Genomic DNA, 21,169 nt, shown 5'->3' with positions numbered 1-21,169 from the left:
GGCAAAGAAATGGAGTTAGCCGAGGAATTGGATAAGTACAAGATAGACATAATAGGAGTGATTGAAACAAAAAAGACAAAATCTGATGAGATTTTTCTGAGCAATAAATACAAAATGTTATATTCAGGCAATGACAATCAGGGAAAGGAAGGAGTAGCTATAGTATTCAACACAAAATATGAGACTAATCTTCTTAAATCGCAAGCAATATCAAGTAGAGTCATGTGGACAAATATCAGAATGGGGAATTGGACAATGAGGCTTATTTGTGCTTATGGTTCCACAGAAGATTCTACTAAAGTAGAAGTGGAGGAATTTTTTGAGGCTTTAGAAAAAGCAACTGACAAATGAAAAAGGAAAAGTTGGTCCTTGTTGGAGATCTAAATAGCAGAGTAGGAAATGATTGTCAGACATATAAAAATATTTTGGGAAAATTTGGAGAAAAGAGCAAAGCTAATAATAATAGCAAATACCTGTTGGATTTCTGCACGGGACATGAACTGGTTATTACTAACAGAATGTTCCAACATAAAAATGTGCCTCCATCTTTGCTGCATACAGTAGGCATAGCAAGCGCTTACATGTGGCTAATTTAGAATTGGAAAAATAGCGCTTTAATGCACTATAAGTACTTACAGGTTGTGCAGAAGTATTCTGCTCCTCAGTACCCGCTGTTAAGGTTTCTGTTTGATGATTAATTTTGATGAAAAACGCTCACAATAATGATAAAATGGGGAGCACAACTTTAGAGTAGCTTATTCACCGATGCTGCCTGACGGTCCATTCCGACCGCCATGAGTGCTTTGTCTGTTAATGATTTCAAAGAGTGGTATGACAGATACTGTGTTGATAGTTTGGGTATTCCGTGTTGAGTCATAGGACTCCATGAAGGTGCTCAAGCAATAATAAAAATATTTTTAGTGTAAGATCTAGAGTGGAAGTAAGGATGCAAAGGAGACCAGAAAGAATTTTTGCAACATGTTATTTGGGGGAGTCAATACAATACTATCAGACATAAGGGATAGCCTCGTTTGTGTATTTTAGGAAACCATAAATACATGGAGGTCAAGCTTGATGAATATATTCAAAATTCTAGAAACATCTCAAGACTATATTTGATATAATAGTTTATTTATGTGGGTTAACTGACTCTAATTTGGATCTTTGCTGATTACAATGTAGATAGATCTATCTGCTTACACTTTGCAATATTGATCAGATTAGTGGCATTACTATTATCAACTTGAGTAATGAGAATACTGTTGTTAACAGTGCAAGGAGCATAGAGCTTGTACGTAGTTTTGAGGATCTATTTACAAGAAAAGGTTTTACTTTGTATAAAATCTACACAACTTCAAACATTAATTTATTGGCTTCAACTGTATGCAATTCTTGGATACCATTTTTTTTTTATACCAGATATATACTGGTGTCCAAAAGCTAAGGAAGAACTACATTTTTATGTATATAAAAAAATTTTCATGACTACAGTCAAATATGGACAGAAATGTATGCCAGCATATTAATAAATTATCTTCTGTCTCTCTCTCTCTCTCTCACACACACACACACACACACACACACACAGTGTTATAAATTTCATACAAATCAAACTGTAATACATTTTTGACAAAAGTTACAAATTTCCTAAGGACATAGTTAAAGGATTAATGTACAGTGTTTACAGAAAACTATGCACAGAGACATTTCAGTGTGTTATATGTCCATCCCAAACTGCAACACAGCTCTCACAACATCATACCATGCTCAGTGCTAAGTGATTCAGGAGCTCTTGAAGCAAACTGCTCCACTCCTCCTCCTTGAGATCAAGGATGAGGCCTTGTTTGTTTTCTGAAAGGGAATTTCGAGAGCAATCTCCCTATTGCATCTCCCAAACATGTGTTATGGGTCGTGTTCTGGGAAGCATGCTGGCCACTGGATTCAATTAATATCCTTGGGCTCTCCAGATACTCTTCAAGCATCTCCGCTACTTGTATAGTAGAGATACTTCTGGAGTAGCCCATAGTATGATGAGGATGATACTATGGGCTACTCCAGAAGTAGCCCATAGTATGATGATGATGATTAGAGAGCAGAAATGCTATCCAATTAGGCCAATCAAATGCAAGATAAATCTAAATAAAACCATTCAATACAGTTACCATACTGAATGGTGTCATTTAAATTCTAGTAAGCAACACAAGTTTTTTTTTTTCTTTTTTTCTTTTTGATGCCATGTAGAAATATGTTATTTTTATGAACATCTTTTCATTTCTCACTGAAAGTTGAAGTACAATAAAACTTTTTGTCCTTGCAATGATTGGGAATATATAATTTTCAATAATGTATGATTTAATCTCTTAATGATACGGACATGCATATGGAATGGCAAATGAAAGACCTCCACAAATTTTCATAGAGGAAAGGAAAATAATACAGCCAGGATGACCAAGTAGGAAATGGATAGCAAATGTAAAGACCTGGAAGTGGACTAAATTCCATAAATCTAAATAAGTTGGCTGCAGGCAGACTGGATTGGAAGCTGTTTTTCATGGCAGCCTTAACTTGCTTTAAACAGATGGAGATTTAATCTGTCATTTTATATTTTCAGCAAAAAAAAAAATAATAATAATAATATTAAGAGTATATCGTACCATCATTTTTTTTTTATTTTGGAATTTGGAAAAGGCATATGACAAGGTGCCAAGAGAGAATCTATTCAATACGCTGCAGTTATATGGTGTCAATGGGGCATTATATCAAGCAATACTTAGTCTTTATTTGAGTTGTAAGTCAGCAGTTAGAATTGAAGGAAGTACAGGAAGATGGTTTAATGTTAAATCTGGTGTGAGACAAGGATGTACATTATCCCCTCTGTTATTCATTATCTATATGGATCACATTATGAAGGAATGTTGTATTAAACCTGATATCAAAATTGGAGATGTTAATGTCAGCTCTTTGCTTTATGCGGATGATGTTATACTTCTAAATAAATCCGCTACAAGTCTGCAAGATTCTCTGACTAAATTGAATAGCTGTTGTAATAGATATGGTATGAAGGTCAGCAATAAAAAGACAAAGACAATGAAAATAGGCAGAATCATTGAAAATGTCAACTGTGTTGTGAATGGAGAACCTGTGGAACAAGTAAAACATTTCAGCTACTTAGGCACAATTTTTACTGAAGATGGTAAACTAAATATAGAAATAGACAACAGAATCAGCAAAGCTGGTATCGTGGGAAGTCAATTGAATAAATTCATATGGAATAAGAAAGAAATTAGTCGGAACACTAAATTAGCTGTATACAAGACTGTGTTCAAACCAATTTTAACTTATGGATATGAGAGCTGGGTCAGAAGTAAAACACTTGACCAAAGACTAGAGACCGCAGATATGAGAGTCCTGAGAAAGATTAGAGGCGTGAACAGATGGCATCAATGGCAATATCATATTAAAAATGAGGATATTAGGAAAGAACTTGACATTGTCAGCATCCAGGAATGCGTTAGCAGAGCTAATCTCAGATGGTATGGTCACTTAAATAGAATGGGAGAGGAAAGATTAGCAAAACAAGTGTTCTCTGCCAGGTTGGCAGGAAAACGACCCAGAGGAAGACCAAGATATAGGTGGATTGATACGGTACAAAGTGCCTTAGATGATAGAAATATAAGATCTGATAATGTTGGAGTCTTGACAAGTAACAGACTGATTTGGAGGAAAATTGTAGATAGGAAGTTAGTAATGATGTAAATTTTTCATATAGTACTATCATATCCTGTACACCCCTTGAGGGTACATGGCAGGAATTTGATGATGATGATGATGAGAGTATATCGTAAATGAAACCCTGAAGAGCTATTTTGCTATGAAGTGAAAAAGAGGAAAAATTATTATGGAAGATAATTTTAATCAGTGCATATGGTAGGAAAAGTAAAATAAAAATCATATATGCAGTAAAAAAATGTAAAAACATCTTACAGTCTACATGTGACAATGAATAAGTAAAACAATTCAAACTGTAATTAACAAAAGATTTAAAGTCCTATTTTTACACGTGTGTAGAGGCTATTTTTACACCTTCTAATATTGTAAGAAAGATTACAGATGAGTAGGGATTCTTAACATGAAACCTCCCAAATTTTTGGCAGATTAATGCAGTCATACTTGTTAAGGTTAGGAAAATATTTAATAGCCATTGCTGACTCTAAAAATAGTCTTCTGCCATGTAACAACTCCTATATAGCACATTGGTTTATTTCTATCTAATTCTGTGTGAAGAGATGTCCAAAGTGTGGTCTGCCAGTTGTGCCCTGACATATTAGTTAGCAAATGTATTTCTTATGTTCTTTATCTCAGGTGGATGTTAACAGATCTTCCTGTCTGTCCAAAGTAGGTTAAGTCACAAAGAAACTTTGTACCCAATGATATTCTAGAGGATGGAATTGGTCCTTAGGAGAGATCAAAGTTACATGGATATATATGGAATAGTGGAATTCTGTTCTTGTGTTCTCGTGGGGAGAACCATGTAGTATTTTATCTATTTTGTGGGAGCTGCAGCCAAGAAAGCATGGCAAATGGCTACAGCTGAGTTCTGCAGAAAGGGCTGCATCACTAGAACAAATAGCCCTGGCTCTGTATGTCTTCTGAGAATTCCACAATTGGGATGGATCTTGTGTTCTCGTGGGGAGAACCATGTAGTATTTTATCTATTTTGTGGGAGCTGCAGCCAAGAAAGCATGGCAAATGGCTACAGCTGAGTTCTGCAGAAAGGGCTGCATCACTAGAACAAATAGCCTGGCTCTGTATGTCTTCTGAGAATTCCACAATTGGGATGGATCTTGTGTTCTCGTGGGGAGAACCATGTAGTATTTTATCTATTTTGTGGGAGCTGCAGCCAAGAAAGCATGGCAAATGGTTACAGCTGAGTTCTGCAGAAAGGGCTGCATCACTAGAACAAATAGCCCTGGCTCTGTATGTCTTCTGAGAATTCCACAATTGGGCTGGATGATGATGTGATTGTTTATGTAGATATCTTCTGGGGTGTGTGTGTGTGTGTGTGTGCTGGCTTTCAATAAATGGCAAAAAGATAGTTAACTAACTAAAACGGGAGTGACTAATGTGTTGAGAAAAGACAAACAGTTATTTGATTATTTTTCTAATGTGAAGTGAATTTTGGAGTGTTGGCTGTTAAAGTAAGTTATGAAAGAATCCAAAGTACCTTGCCCATCAGACTACAATGGTAAATACATCATAAACTAAGAGTAACCACACTAAGGGTTTGAAAGCAGCTGTGGTAAGTACTTTGTTCTCAAAGTGTTCCATGTAAAAGTTAGCTGGGAGAGGGGGATGCACTGCACTGCAGAACCCATCTCATCTTCTCATCTTCCTTATACCCTCTTTTACCTTGCAGTGTCGAGGGTTAATTGATCATCGGACCTCACTCCGTTTACAGGATAAGGTGGTCAACCTTATGCCCCGGTGTATCCTATGGCCTGTAGTGTTGAGTTCTCAAGGCCAGTTTGCCTGCTTTGCAGGATGAAAAACCCCAGAATAAACTGGGGAAAAAACTCTGCTGTCCACGCCCAAGACTGGCTAACTTGGCTATGGCTGAGGAAGATCCTTCAGCTCCTCAGGTTGCAGAACCCATTAATATGTTTATAGATTTTTCCTTCCCAAGTCAAGTAACCTGCACACATAGTAAATTTGAATAATTCAAAAATATCAGGAGGAAAGTAAGACTTTACTAAATGTTAGTAGTACATCAGTAAATAAAGTGATATCCAAACAAACCATTATATCTGAATTTTTAAGGATGTAATTTTTTACTAATGCTTTGAAATGGACAGAATTTTTTTTATATACGTAGGCTGTTTCAATAAGTTATAAGACTATATTTATACAGAAAACAGATGACCTTTAATCGTTATCATTTACATGGTCTTTTTCGAAGTAACTACCGTGAGACGCGATGCATTTGTCCCAATATTGCGTCCACTTCTTAAACACGTGAAAGTCCTTTTTTTGAGAGTTCTTTCAAAACCACCTCAGCAGCTTTTACACATGCTTTGTTGCTTTCGAAATGGCGGCCTCTTAGTGGTTTCTTGAGCTGAAGAAACAGCCAGAAATTGCACAATGCTAGATCAGGACTTTATGGAGGGTGTGGTAGGATATCTATGTTGTTCTTCTGCAAAACGTCCACTACACAACCAGCAATATGTGGCCTTGCATTATCGTGGTGCAATAAGAAGCCATTCTTCAGCAATGGACGCTTCCTTTTGACGTGCTGTACCATTGTCTGTAAAACATCTGCATAGTATGAGCCATTTACAGTATTCCCGGGTTCTACAGTGTGTTGGTAAACAATGCCTTCATAGTCAAAAAACATTATGGTCATAACTTTACCAGCCGATTTTACAGTTTTTGCTTTCTTTGCAACCAAGCTTCATCTGCTGTAATGATGCGTTTTAAGAAGTTGTCGCCTTCTTGTTCCAGTCTTTCTTTCCATTCTGTGCACACATCCACTCAATGCTGCATTTGTTCTGGTGTCAAGAGTTTGGGAATCCATCGGGCACAAACACGTTTCAGTCCCAAATGTTCAGCCATGATTGAGTGATCGCTTCCAACAGAAATATTCAGGACAACATGCAGCTGGCATATTGTAATTCTGTGATCCTCCTTGATGATAATTGCTGCAATGTTGATTATTGTCTCTGTGATGGATGTTGAAGGTCTTCACTCATGATCAAGATCTTCTACATTTTGCCTTCCTTCCTTAACATGTTCATTGCCAATCACGCGATATCGCGTGGTGCGAGTTCTCACCGTTTCGTCGATAACGCGTGATCGACGAATATGCCAGCGAAAAACACTTGCCCTCGATATTGCTTCATCGTGGAAAGCTTCGCAGACCATGTTAAAAGTGTCCGATGCCGATTTTTGCAAATGCACACAAAATTTAATCGCATAACGCTGTTCCAAGGACGCTTCCATTTCGACAACTGGTCGCGGTCATAGGCACGCAGAAACAAGCTTGTGTATAGTCATGTGACACTGTGGAACATCAGCCCGTATACGGCATCTATCAACCTCTTTTGTTAATACAGACAGCAACATTTCTTTATTCCACAGAAATTAATGTTGTGATGAGTGGTTTCGCCACAGTAAAATTAGTCTTATTACTTATTGACCAGCCCTTGTATATAAAAGTAGAGGAGGGCAATTTGGGATTTAGCTGACCAAATTGTATTCCTATTGGTTAAACCAAAATAAAAAATGATGGTACAACATGACAAAATTTCATGCCGGCTGGGGGCGTCACCCGGTTAAACAAGGACCCCGTTGTTTTCGCCAGGGAACCAGGGCAAACAGCAAAAAGTCAACTACTGGAACAAACCCTAAAACACACCCCAACTCAACATCACCAGAGTTAAAGATCGGTACTATCAACATAAGAAGCCTGAATGGCAAAGAAATGGAGCTAGCTGAGGAATTAGATAAGTACCAGATCGACATAATAGGGGTGACTGAAACAAAAAAGACCAAAACTGATGAGATTTTTCTGAGCAATAAGTACAAAATGTTATATTCAGGCAATAACAATCAAGGAAAAGAAGGAGTAGCCATAGTATTCAACACAAAATACAAGGCTAATCTTCTTGAATGGCAGGCAGTGTCAAGTAGAGTAATGTGGGCAAACATAAGAATGGGGAACTAGACAATGAGATTTATTTGTGCCTATGGTCCAACAGAAGGTTCTACTAAGGCAGAAGTGGAGGAATATTTTCAGGCTTTAGAAAACGCAACTCACACAATGAAAAAGGAAAAGTTGGTCCTTGTTGGGGATCTAAATAGCAGAGTAGGAAATGATTGCGAGATATACAAAAATATTTTGGGAAAATTTGGAGAAAAGAGCAAAGCTAATAATAATGGCAAATACCTGTTGGATTTCTGCTCAGGACATGAACTGGTTATTACTAACACCATGTTCCAACATAAAAATGTGCACAAATTCACATGGAGAGAAGAGGCTAGGAATAAGAAAAGTCTCACTGACTATGTTATTGTTGATAGTGATGTTTTCTCCCTGGTGCAGGACACAAGAGTGTACAGAGGATTTGAAATTGGAAGTGATCACTAGCGAAGCAAAAGTCATTGGAGGACTTTGGCAAGAATATAGAAAATAAATATCAAGAAGGTGGCAAAATATTCTGGAGGTTGTTGAAAAAGCTTAGGAATGAAGGAAAGAGTGCTGTAAAAGGAGTCAGAGATGATCAAAGTGACATGAAAATGGGAGAAAAAGATATCCTTGAAGTATGGAGTAATTACTTTAAAAAACTGCTAAATTAAACAAGAAGTGATGACAGCACAGTGGTAAAAAATACTGACCAGGCATGCAGTCAGGAATACATATCCATACTTGAAGTAGAAAAAGCCATCAAAGGCTTGAAATGTGGAAATGCAGCAGGAGTAGATGATATTCAACCAGAAATGCTGAAGTATGGTGGTATAAAAGTCTTACAGTGGCTGCACTGCATAGTTCAAAAAGCCTGGACAGAGGGACGAATCCCTAATGATGTATATGTGTGTTTTTTTAATCATAATTAAAATTATGATTAAAATTTTAATCATAATTAATCATAATTTCTTTTAATCATAATTAAAAGAAACACACATATTAACCACAGTGAAAATTATTTAATTGTAAATATTTCATTCTAAGTATCTTAGGACATCATCAGTACAGTAGTTTAAAACAATAATAGGAATAACATACAGTTAGAGTGCATGATTACAATGGAATCTCATTAAACGTGCATAACATGTTACAGAAGTTAAAAAAAAAATTTTTTTTAAATAAAATAAAATTATTTAACACAATTTTGTATGACAATTTCCCATACTTTAGGAATAGTAAGAACGTCGTTGCGGTTTAAGTTTGGTCTGTGTAGTAGGGCTTCAGAACTTTCTTTGTATAAACGTTCATGTTTATATAAAGATCTATGTAAAAGTTTAGACTTTTCCCAATAGATCCAATGGTTTGGATTTTCAATTCCGTTTTGAGAGACGCCAGATTTCTGCGGTTTAAAAAGACGAATGTGATCTTGATGTTCCGAGATGCGTTTCTGAACAGACCTGTCTGTCCAAAGTAAGACAATTTCCATGATTTTAAATAATTTTAAATTAATTTTTTTTTTTTTTTTTTTACTTCTGTAACACGTTACACACGTTTAATGAGATTCTATTGTAATCATGCGCCCTAACTGTATGTTATTCCTATTACTGTTTTAAACTACATGTCCTAATATACTTAGGATGAAATATTTACAATTAAATAATTTTCATTGTGGTCAATACGTGTGTTTCTTTTAATTATAACCTTAACAAGTTTGGCTGCATTACTCTGCCAAGAATCTGGGAAGCCTGTCATCTTAAGATCAACTCCTACTCAACTGTAATGCATCTTTTATACAACATTAGAAGACAAAATAGGGCTTTAGATCTTTTAGTCTTTACAATTTGACCTGTTTCACATATTCACTGTCATACGTAAAGTGTAACATACTGTTTTGTTCTGAAGCTGATGGTTTAAAATTCAGCAAATAATTAGCCAGTTTACTTAAAACCATGTATTTTTGTTTACATTTGATAATGTTGGCATGGCACCTATACATTATAGAAAAATAGTGGCAAAGATGTCATTGCTGGAAGAATTGAATTTAGATGTTTTGTTCAGTGCAGTGTGTGTGTGTGTGTGTGTGTGTGTGTGTGTGTGTGTGTGTGTGTGTGTGTGTGTGTGTGTGAGATATACTCAGCATGAAAGCTGATATATTTATGGAATGAGAGTGAAATTGGTGAGCAAGTGTGTAGTAAGTGTTTTAAGAATGAGTGCCAGTTTGATGAAAAGCAAGGAGTAGAGAGTATCGATGGCAGACTGGAAAATGTAAATGTTGGAGTCAACATAGAACATGCGGCAGTGGAAATACATGAGAATGAAGTTGACCTAAATAAGAAAATAGTATGCCTGCATGTTATCCTTCACAAGACAAAGCACTAAACTGAAAAACTGCAGAAACATCAAGAGATTGAAAGGGCTGAGAACAGGAAGAAGTAGAAGGTCACGTGAACGAATGACAGAAACAAGGTAAGGAGAAAATTTTGAGGAGATTCTATGATCAGAGAAGTACTTAATTGTAACAAAATCCTCTTTTCACAGTGAAAATGTTAATAATATTAGTGATGCTATCTGGATGTAGAAAGATAACAGGAAAGAACTAATTGGTCTTGATTGGTACTAATGACTTGAGAGATGAGAAATATTCTATGAGAGAGAATATGAAGGAGTTGCTGGATGAAAAGAGGAAGGGGAAGGTAGACCATCAATTGGATGGACGATGTGTCTGGAGTGACTGATCAGAGAGATGAAGCCTCCAGAAAAGAATACAACAGGACCACCTGGTGAGGACTAGTGTGGTACATCACCGAGCATCTGAGTGACCACAATGCATATGATGATGACAAATGATCAGATTGATGAAAGGATTTTATAGGATTAATAAAAAGGAAATATTTCAGCACTTGGCTAGAGGGAACAGAACAAGAGGTCATCCCTGGAAGATGAGGAACAATGTAGTTAGTAAGGGTGAAGACTTGATTTTTTGCATGCAGAGTGATGAATGAATAAATGGAATGGGTTGTCAGAGACAGTTGTGAGTGCTTTGTATGTTAATGGGTTCAAGGAGAGGTATGATAGATACTTTGTGGATAGTTTTGGTCTCCTGCGATGAGTCTTTGGACTCCATGCAGGTGCCCATACAATAATAATAATTAGAAAAATGTTTAATTAATTATAATTAATTACAGATGTCAGAAAAATGTTTAATTAATTATAATTAATTACAGATATGTCAGTCTCTCTATCTTAAACCATCATCATTTTAGAAAGTGAATACAGCGTCATCATATGACAAGACAGGTTAGAGACTACTGTCGTATAGTGATACTGCTTTTTTTTTTTACTCCATTTGTAGATACATGTAATGGTTTAATAATATTTTCAAGCAGTCTCATATATGCGCATAAATGATGTAAATAAAACACTTATTTAGGTCAGATATGCAAACAAAAATGTTATTCTGAAGAGCTTCGCTCTAGGGAGCACACCAACCAGTTTGGTCATCAATGTACACCATTATAAAAAAAGTTTTTCCATTTCGACAATAAGACTGTTACATTTACAGATACCTGTTGCATTAACTAGTAGCACTTTTCAATTCACTAAGAACTTTATTATTGCTTTTAACAACTAAATAACAGCAACTGCAAGGTAAGGTTGGCATGCTGGCTATCTCAGTGTTATACACCACCGTCACTATATTTAATTGTGTAAAAAGGCTTATGTGTTCATCATACATGCTGACTAATTTTGACGGTAACATATCAGAACACAGAAAGATCTTAAAAAAAAAAAAAAAAATCAGCTAAAGGCTTTTTATTCCTGTATATACAGGAAGTAGGCGAGGCCGTTTTTAGCCCTATCTAACTTTTAGGGACTGAGGGAGCAGTTCAATCTCCACTGGTACCCAATCAGAGATAGCTGGCCCAAGGCTATCACTAATTAAGTGCCATGCAGTGAAGAGAGACGGCTCTACAGGTGCCGCCATCCGTGGTCCCTAATACTCATATTTAATGTCTGAAATAATGTGGGTTCTATGGTCGATTTTCTTGAGTTTACGGGATGAAAAACCCGAGTTTCCGGGAGAAAAAACCCGCTTGCCTGTGCCAGAGATCAACTAACTCGGGATCCGGTCGAAAAAAGGCTTAGAAAAATTTCCTCTGGTTGCCAACTAGACTCGAAACCAAGTCTTCTTTCGTGTGGCCAAGCGCCGTGGTGTGTAAACGCCACATCCACTCAGCTACATAGGCCTCCACACAGAAAGATAAGTAGATAATTATTTATTGATTTATTGCTGATATTTCACTGGTGTTATAACCAGCATCTTCAGAACACAGAATACGGTTTGTCACAGTATGCGAGACTACAATAACATGATGTAATAATGGGACTAGTTTGAAAAATCTCTTACAGACTCACTTCAGCCTCTGTCTCATAGATCGTTTCTGTACTGACCATAAAAATATCTTCAATAGATATTTTCATGGTCACTGTTCAAGAGAACTAGTATTTATATGTTCCAAATTTCTGATAAACCTACAGAACCACAAGCAGTAGCTGCCGGTGTTCCTTTTACAACTGACCTACAGACCCACCAAATCTGTTACTCCCAGTTGTCTTTTATTCCACCTACTTCAGTTCTGTGGAAGAGCCTACTCCATGAAGAATATTAGCAGATTACTTTCCACCTGACCCCAGCATACACACAGAATTTATTTCTATAGGCTTTGTGTTCTTTCTTTCGTGTGTGATAAAAAATAATAACAACAAAATAAACAATTAATTATCATGATATACTAAAAATTTTCCTTTTTTTTTTTTTACCACTTAAAAACTCATATTGCTATATAGCACACTTTAAGACAAGTTAAAAGTTATCAGTATGCATTTTTTTCACCAGAGGTCAGGGCAGTAGTTTTAATGGTTGACCAAATTAATGTAACTTTAGCATACCATGTAGATTGTAATGTAGCTTGTTTCTTTGTATATATATATATGTGTGTATACTCCAGATGATGACTTTGATGTGAAGGTCAAAACTCCGAGTGATTACTGTGGTTTATATTAAACTGCAGTTTTACTAAAACACAATAGTTGTTTCCATAATTTTTAATAATGAATGCTGATCACTGTGTAACCACAAAGGATATCAATATACATATTATTAACATGTACTTATTCAGCTTACCTCTTCAAATGACACTCTCGCAAGTGGATAGTTATGGAGCAGTAAAGATACTTTACCCATTTTATACCAGAGATTTACATCACTGGAGTCTACATATACAGCCTGTAAAAAATAAAATAAACTTCAGATAAAGTTTTGAAAATAATTACTCATACATATTATGAATTACCTCATCATTTTAAAGTCCTAACTTACTTCCCATAAATATATTATTCATGACTCCTCCAAGGAGTCCAAAAACTCATTGAGGGAGTGCACCTACTCTACAAGATTGCTAACTTTAATACATTGAGTGGACAGCACATCCACTCACCAACCAATAAGTTGTAGGCTCAAATGCTACAATGCATACTGAGGAATTATAAAAGCTTGCTCTGGATGAGTTGTTTAGCTCCTTGAGTTTATAGGACTTGTCTAATTGAATATCATGCCAATGTGTGTGTGTGTTTCTCTGTTTACAGGATAAAAACACTACTATCTTCAAGAGACTGGGTAACATACTTTTTGCTGAAAAACAGTTGTAAAAGTACATTATAATTATAGTCTACATGTGATTCAATGGGTGGATGCACTAGCACCCTCATCTCTCTCATTCACTCCTCAAAAATGATTTCTGGGGAGTGAATGAGAGAGGGAATGAGTAAGAATTTCACAAAATTCTTACTGAACAATCAACTTAAGTCAAGGACACTGTTAGTTCCTTTGCATATTCCTTCAAAGCAAGTGGGAAAATTCCAGTCCCATAGCTTTAATCAATGAGCTCACATAATATCTGACTTTTTTTTTTTTTTGGTAAATATTTGAATCATATCCAAGAAATAATGTAAGGAACACTGATGAATGACATTGGACAATATTTCAGGTTCACTAACTTTTGGTATGTACAGAAAGGCTGAAGGATTTTTAGTAATTCATAATAGTGCTTGACAGTATAAATAAGACGAAGAGAAAAAATACATATATAATTAATTTATTGAACTTACTAATATTTCTTACTAATTTTACTTAATTAGATCACTGTACAAATGATTCAAATTGCTGTGATTGTGTTTTCAGATGATTTGATTCCCTGTAGCTTCACTCGGAGTTTATAATTGCTGAACTAGGATTTGGTAAGTTTAACTAGTCCTAGTTGGAATTTCAAGTCTGAGAGACTATTTTTAAAATCAGTAATGGCTATGAAGCACTTTTCCAGGCTCAACAAGTATGGCTGCAATAATTTGCTAAAGATATGGGAGATAAAATTCATTCTGAGATCAAATATGTGACTTCTCTAAATTAGCTTTTCTTTAATTCAGAACTAGAGGTGCTGTTAGGGCATTAGTTATTTTTCAGTTACAATTTTAATTATTTGTACAGTATCCTAATTGAGTGCTATGTGCTTGTCACAGTTGTGATTTGTGCTCTGAAGATGCTGGGTAGAAACCAGCTAATCAGTAAGTTATTAATCAATTAATTAATTAAATGTATTTTTTCCCTCTTGGTCTTGTTTATACCACGAAGTACTATAAATTAATGCAGCCATACTTGTTGAGGCTGGAGAAGTGTTTCATAGCCAATGCTGATTTTAAAAATAGTCTTTCAGACTCAAAATTCCCATTAGGACTAGTTAAATTTACCAAACCCTACCTCAGCAATTGCAAACTCCAAGTGAAGTTGAAGAAATTAAATCAGCTGAACACAATCACAGCATGTGTCCCTCTCTGATTCCCTGCTCTTTGCCATCTATGTGGCTGATATCCCACACGGTTGTCACCACAATGGCCCTATATGCAGACAATACTGCAATAATAGTCCACTCCCTCTGACCTAGATTAGCAAACTGACGAACTGTGAAATGTAATTCTGGAGCTAGAACAATGGCTCAAAAAAATTATGAACTGATGTCAATGCAGACAAGAGCACTGCAGTGCCATTCACAAAAAGATGTGTCCCTGTGTGGTCATGTTTGGCACCCCCATTCCAATCAGTAGCCAAATACTTATGGCACACCTAGATAGAGGACTTATCTTCAGCACACATGTAGATTATGTTTGCTGAAAAACAAATAGGGCAACAGGACAGCTACATTATTATTTAAGTAGATGCAGCCAGTTTAGCATTGAACTTAAACTACTCTTGTACAAGATGGGGATTGTACAAGAGTAGTTCAGAGTAGATGTTAACTACAAATAATCCAAAACAAATGCTTATGAACAACATTTAAATGTCCCATGGTTCTTAAGACGTGTACAGCTTCACCAACAAGCTGGTGTTCCTGAAATCAAAACTTTCATATGTGAAAGGAGTGCAATTTTTTTTGCAAATTTTGCCAACTACTCTAACTCATTACTCTCCTGCAACCCTGGAAGTCTACCATGAGCATAACCCTACAAAACACAAACATCTCAAAAGTATACAAAATGTAAGTTTTTTTGTTTTTTTTTAATATACTGCCAAAACACCAAAATGGAGATGAAAGGCTCAATAATATTAGATATATGAAGAGCCAAAGGCTTCAATTCGGCGATATATGACGTGTTTAAGTTAAGGGATATTACATCCCACATCGCTTCTTAGGCGTTTATTCAGACATATGACTTGTTTAAGTTAAGGGATATTACATCCCATATCGTTTCTTTGAGTTTCTTATTCGGCTAAGAAACGATATGGGATGTAACATGGCTCAATAATATTCTACGTCTGTTGTGGTCTACCACTTAGCAGTAGAATACAGCAAATCTTGGGACAAATATCCCAAAAACATGATTGAGCAGTCATTAAAAATCTTACTGCCAACAGCCTATAATAGGCGATCCAAAGGCTCCATAATCCAACAATTTCTTTGCAGATCTGATAAAAGTGACCATAGGTCCAATCAACCCATCCAGCCAGAACAGTTAACAATTAACCTTGGTATCTTCCTGGGTTTGGCTCCTATTGATGAGACCTCAATAAGGGTCGAAACTGGTCTGGGTGGTCATCCTACCCATAACTGTATAGCAATATACACATCTGAAAGGAAGTGTGCTTTGCATTATAGGATACTAAGGCAAATAATGTGAAGACAATAGCCTCTATATACAAGTAGCCTAATTCCAAAGATACTTCAAGCACAAACTTTGCTTACATTCTTGGATAAAGTATATAAGATCAATATTGTACACTACACAAGGATAAGGAAGAGTCCTTTGGAGATCAGAAAAGAAGAGTTTCTGAATGGTCTGAAGGTTGTGTGTAGGTTAAGCTTATGTAGAACTCATGCTCTTCATTTTTATGTCTCTTTAAATTTGACAACATTAAATTGATTACTACACACAGGACATATCTAAAAGTAAACAAGGCTTTTGTAATAGATAACTACTACATCATGCTAATAAGCAATTCTGTATGAACTTCCTTGAATTAAAAATCTTGAAATATTTTAAAAAACTATCTCAGCCAGATGAGCTACTTTTGAATGCAAATTTAAATAATTCTAAAATTCAAATTATTAGATCATAGAGGTCACAATAAACTTAAACCATTCGCCCATTTCTACTTGAGTGGATCATAAATTTAACTAACCAGTATGTTATGCAGTGTAGATATCAAAGTGTACTATCAAAGGGTTCTAATTATGCTGAAGCACAATAATAAATATACTTAAAGTTATTATTTGGTCCTTTTCATTAAAATTGAAACAAACTATTTGATTTTTAAGAACATGGATTTAATAAACATTTAATAAACAGTTAGCGAAACCAGTAAACGATTTGTATAAATGTTTATTAAATCCATAGTCTTAAAAATCAAATAATTTGTTTCAATTTTAACAAATATACTTGAAATTATAGTAGATGTAGAAAAGGGAACCTGAGATTTACTTACAAATGAAGCCAACAAATTAATGTTTGAGGTTGTACAGATTTTATACAAAGTAAAACCTCCACCTCTGGTGAATTTATCCTTCTCAGAACTCCAAGAGAACTCTATGCTCCTTGCACTGTAACAACAATATGGTCATTACTAACACCACTGTTCTAATTTATTCTATTCTAACAGGAAGCAATCTACATTCACTCAAAGACAGAGCAATCAACCTCAAATCAATTAAATCAGTAAAAATGAGTGCAGTCTTGGATACATCTAGGTAATGATTGTGTTTTCAGACGATTTGATTCCCTGTAGCTTCACTCGGAGTTTGCAATTGCTGAACTAGGATTTGGTAAGTTTATTATTTAACATCTTTGGCACACAGAAGATTATCTTCTACGTCCAATAGTTGAGATTGCAATAAATCTATAACTTACCATCCTGCTAAATTTCTTTATAATCTCCTTCACAACCTTACTGGACACTCTAGATCTTACATTAAAAATATACATGATGTACATTTTTAAAATATACACCCTGTCTCCAAAAAGAAACCGGACTTTTCGAAAATAGAAGAAACTAGTGGAGCTACCTGTTGTATCTTTTTGTTGTCAAAAGTGGCAACCTTCATTAGTGTTGTGTCAACTGTTTATGACATTTGTTTCATTAGAAGCCGAGTTATAGTGCCAAGAGTGACATGGTTTTGACGAATGTTCGAAAAATGAGTTTCAAACAGAGAGCTGCAATTGACTTTTGTGTTAAACTTGATAAACGTTTTACCAAAACGGATGAAATGCTTCAAAAAGCATACAGTGATGAATGCTTATCTTGTACTCAAGTTTACGAGTGGTTTAAGCGATTTCAAAGTGGTCGTGAGATGCTTGAGGACGACAAAAAGCCGGGCTGTCAAAAATAACTGGACTGAGCGAAGTTAACATCCAAAAAGTGCATAATTTCATGAAAGAAAACCCGAAATCGTATGTGAGATTGATTGAAGATGAATTGGGGATTCCAAAATTAACTATGCACAACATTTTGACCAAGAGTTTCAGCCTTCGTAAATTGAATTTGCGATTTGTTCTCCACAAGTTGACTGACGACCAAAAAATGTATCGAACTGAACACTGCAAGGACCTCGTTAAAACCACTCGTAAGGACACAAACTTTCTTGAAATGATTGTTACTGGTGACGAAACGTAGTGTTTTGAGTATGAGCCCGAAACAAAGTGCCAGAGTGCTGAGTGGAGACCACAAGAAGAGGGTCATCTGAAAAAAAAAAGTTGCTTGGAGAAGTCAAAAGTAAAGACAATGTTGATTTGTTTCTACGATTCCAAGGGCATTATCCACAAAGAATTCGTTCCACCTGATCAAACGGTCAATGGTGAGTTTTATCTCGAAGTTTTGAAGCAACTGATAGTGAGAATTCGTCGCATGCGACATGAACATCGTGACGACCAACCGTTCGTCAAAAACACACTGTCACTCTTGGCACTATAACTCGACTTCTAATGAAACAAATGTCATAAACAGTTGACAACACTAATGAAGGTTGCTGCTTTTGACAACAAAAAGATACAACAGGTGGTGCCACTAGTTTTTTCGATTTTCGAAAAATTTGGTTTCTTTTTGGACCAGTGAAATCAATTGCTTGACATGAAGTAATAATCTTCATGTGTTAATCTTACTTTAAATACATATACAATGGTAAGCTTTGACATCACCTCACTGTTTACCACTATTTCCTTAAATGACACCTTAATGCTCTTAAAAAACTTTTTCCCTTCTGATATCTTAGATTGCTTTTCCTTTGCAATCAATTCTAGTTATTTTTCTTGGATTTATGTTGGATTATGAATAAAATTTACAAAGAGATAGAGAAAACTGCTATGGGATTCCCCCCCCCCCCCCCGCCTCTCCTGTCACTTGCCAATTTTTGCATGGAAAACTTTGAAAAATGAGCCATAGACTAAGTCCCTCTCAAACCTTCTATCTAGCTAAGATACATAGTCGATGTGTTCCCTATTTGGCCCCATGGCCCAGACACATTAGACTCCTTCCTTAGTCACTTCAATAGTCTACATCTAAGACTCCAGTTTAAAATGGAAAAGGAAAATAACAATAGTTTACCTTTCCTAAACACCTTAGTGACACACCTTCCAAATGGTAACCTCTCCTTCACTGTATGCAGAAAACCCACTCCCACAGGCAGATACGTTCACAAACTCTCCCACCACCATCTCCCTTCAATGATATGGCATCATTAAAACTAACCAATAGAGTCCATAATCTTTGTTTCAGTGGAACCTCTCTTTCAACCAAACTCAACCACATACTCAACACCTTCCTCCCCAAATGCTACAGTGCTTACAGAATTAAAAAAAAAATAATTAGTTCTTCCTCTCAGAAGGAATTCAGAAATGCCATCACTGCCCCCAATGTTCTGGGGCATATCAGAAAAAATAGCCAGGTCTTTAAAAAAGTACACCATCCACACAACTTTTAAGCCCCACCAGAAACTTGCTACCCATATCTGTTTTACCAAAGATCAGCTCCCTCCTCTCTCGGTGCCTAGAGTATATAAAATTACCCTGCTCCTGAAAGCTGGCTTACTTTGGACAGACAGGTAGATCAGCCACTATCGGTTTAGAATAACACAAATCAAACATCTGCAATCACGACTACATTCAATCTGGCCTCGCAGACCATGTATTGGACACAATTCACAGGATCTTCTTGAAGAAAACCACCATGTCCCACGAAGTAAATTTAAAAAGGAAAGACTGTTTTTGGAATCTGCAGTGGCACTCAGAAATCAACCTAATTTTAAACAAATCTTGATACATAAAACTTCCCAAAATTTGGGAAATAACAATTGTCAGCGGTCCCAGTTTACATCCTAGGCCACCTACAAATGCACATAGAAGGCACACTCCATTCAGAACCCAACTGATGTGTTCAATGTTTCTGCCTGTTTTCACAGTTTTTTTTTTTTTTTTTTTTTTTTTTTGACGATCTTCAAGTCAAATTTGTCACAACTGTTATTCAATTTAGTTAGAGAATCCTGCAGATTGCACCAGATGTCTTTAGGATATGTCATCCGCATAAAATAAAGAGTTAAGTTTGATATCTTCAATTCTAATATCAAGTTTAATGCCAATCTTTCATAATGTGATCCATATAGATGAAGAATAAGAGCGGCGAAAATGTGCCTCCTTGTTTTACCAATGATTTTACATCAAACATCTTAACTGCAGACTCACAACTTAAATATAAACTATATATTGCCATGTATAATGTTCCATTTATCCCATATAAGTAGTGTTATGGAAATCTTTTCTCTGGGAACTCTATCTTATGCCTTTGCTACATCTATAAAACTTAAGTACAGATCCTTGTCATAGTCCCATGATTTCTCAACTATTTGTCTTTAAGTGAAAATCTGATCCTAACAACCTCTATTTGGCCTGAATCCAGCTTGGTCTTCTTCCAGTTTCTCTTCCACAATTTTTCTCAGCCTCTTATCAAGGATGTTTGCATAAATCTTACTCGAAATATTTTGAAGAGAAACTCCTCTGTAAATCTCACATTCAGCTTTATTTCCTTTTTTATAGATGGGAACTATAAGAGTTCTACTCTAATTATCTGGAATTTGATCTTCTGATTAGACATTCTGAATTATGTAACATCGCCACTGCAAAATTTTTATACCTCTATATTTCAGCATTTCTTGGCAAATCATATCTCCAGCTGCCTTTCCACATTTCAAGCGTTTGATGGCTTTTCTACTTCAAGTATCGATATATACTTGTTTTTGCATTTTCTACTATTTTTTGTTGCTGCTTGTTTCACTTAACAGTCTTTCAAAGTAATTATTCCGGACATCTAGGATATTCTTATCTTCATGTCACCTTTATCATCTTTGATTCCTTTTACAGTACTCTTTCCTCCATTTCTAAGCTTTTTCAATAGCCTTCAGAACATTTTGCCACCAACCTAATATTTAAATGCTATATTCTTACTGAAGTTTTCCCATGATTTTTGTTCAGATGGCTATGACTGATGAGAGCTTCCCATAATGTATAGCATTATACATGTCGATATGGATATGTGCATTGTATTATGAGATACTAAGGCAATTGATGTGTCATCAGCCTCTGAGTACAAGAAGCCCAGTTGTGAAGTTCCTTAAAGTGCAAATTTTGTTTGCTTACTCTTGAACAAAGGATGAAGTCCACCCAGTTAGACATGTGGCTATGCGCTTTGCAACCATATGCCTGGGAAAGGATTGTCCTGGGTTCGATTTCCATCGCTGATGTGAGGAGCTTAGGATCTTTCTCAGACACAGCCAAGTTAGCCAGTCTTGGGCATAGACAGCAAGGTTTTTCTCCTCAGTTTATCTGGGGTTTTTCATCCTGCAAACAGGCAAACTGGCCTTGAGAACTCAATGCTTCTAGACATAGGATACACCT

At 36.0% G+C, this 21,169-nt stretch overlaps 1 protein-coding gene across 3 annotated transcripts in view; it reads right to left on the bottom strand.

The window, feature by feature from the left end:
- The window catches only part of LOC150095180 (calcineurin-binding protein cabin-1-like), a 1,028,489-nt gene that overhangs the window by 963,103 nt on the left and 44,217 nt on the right, over window positions 1–21,169 (bottom strand). For all 3 annotated transcript variants that reach the window (XR_016550194.1, XM_090411711.1, XM_090411712.1), the window contains exon 5: window positions 12,867–12,968. Coding sequence is in view for 2 of the 3 variants with exons in the window: in XM_090411711.1 (XP_090267837.1) it covers window positions 12,867–12,968 (102 nt within the window). In the remaining variant the exon portion in view is untranslated. The remainder of the gene's footprint in view (window positions 1–12,866; window positions 12,969–21,169) is intronic.

This window comes from Typopeltis vanoorti, chromosome 21 (assembly GCF_054136105.1).
Source record: "Typopeltis vanoorti isolate ZY-2024b chromosome 21, IOZ_Tvanoo_1.0, whole genome shotgun sequence".
NCBI lineage: Eukaryota > Metazoa > Arthropoda > Arachnida > Uropygi > Thelyphonidae > Typopeltis > Typopeltis vanoorti.
Note: the sequence above shows the minus strand (reverse complement) of the source record. Positions and strands in the feature narration are given on the sequence as shown.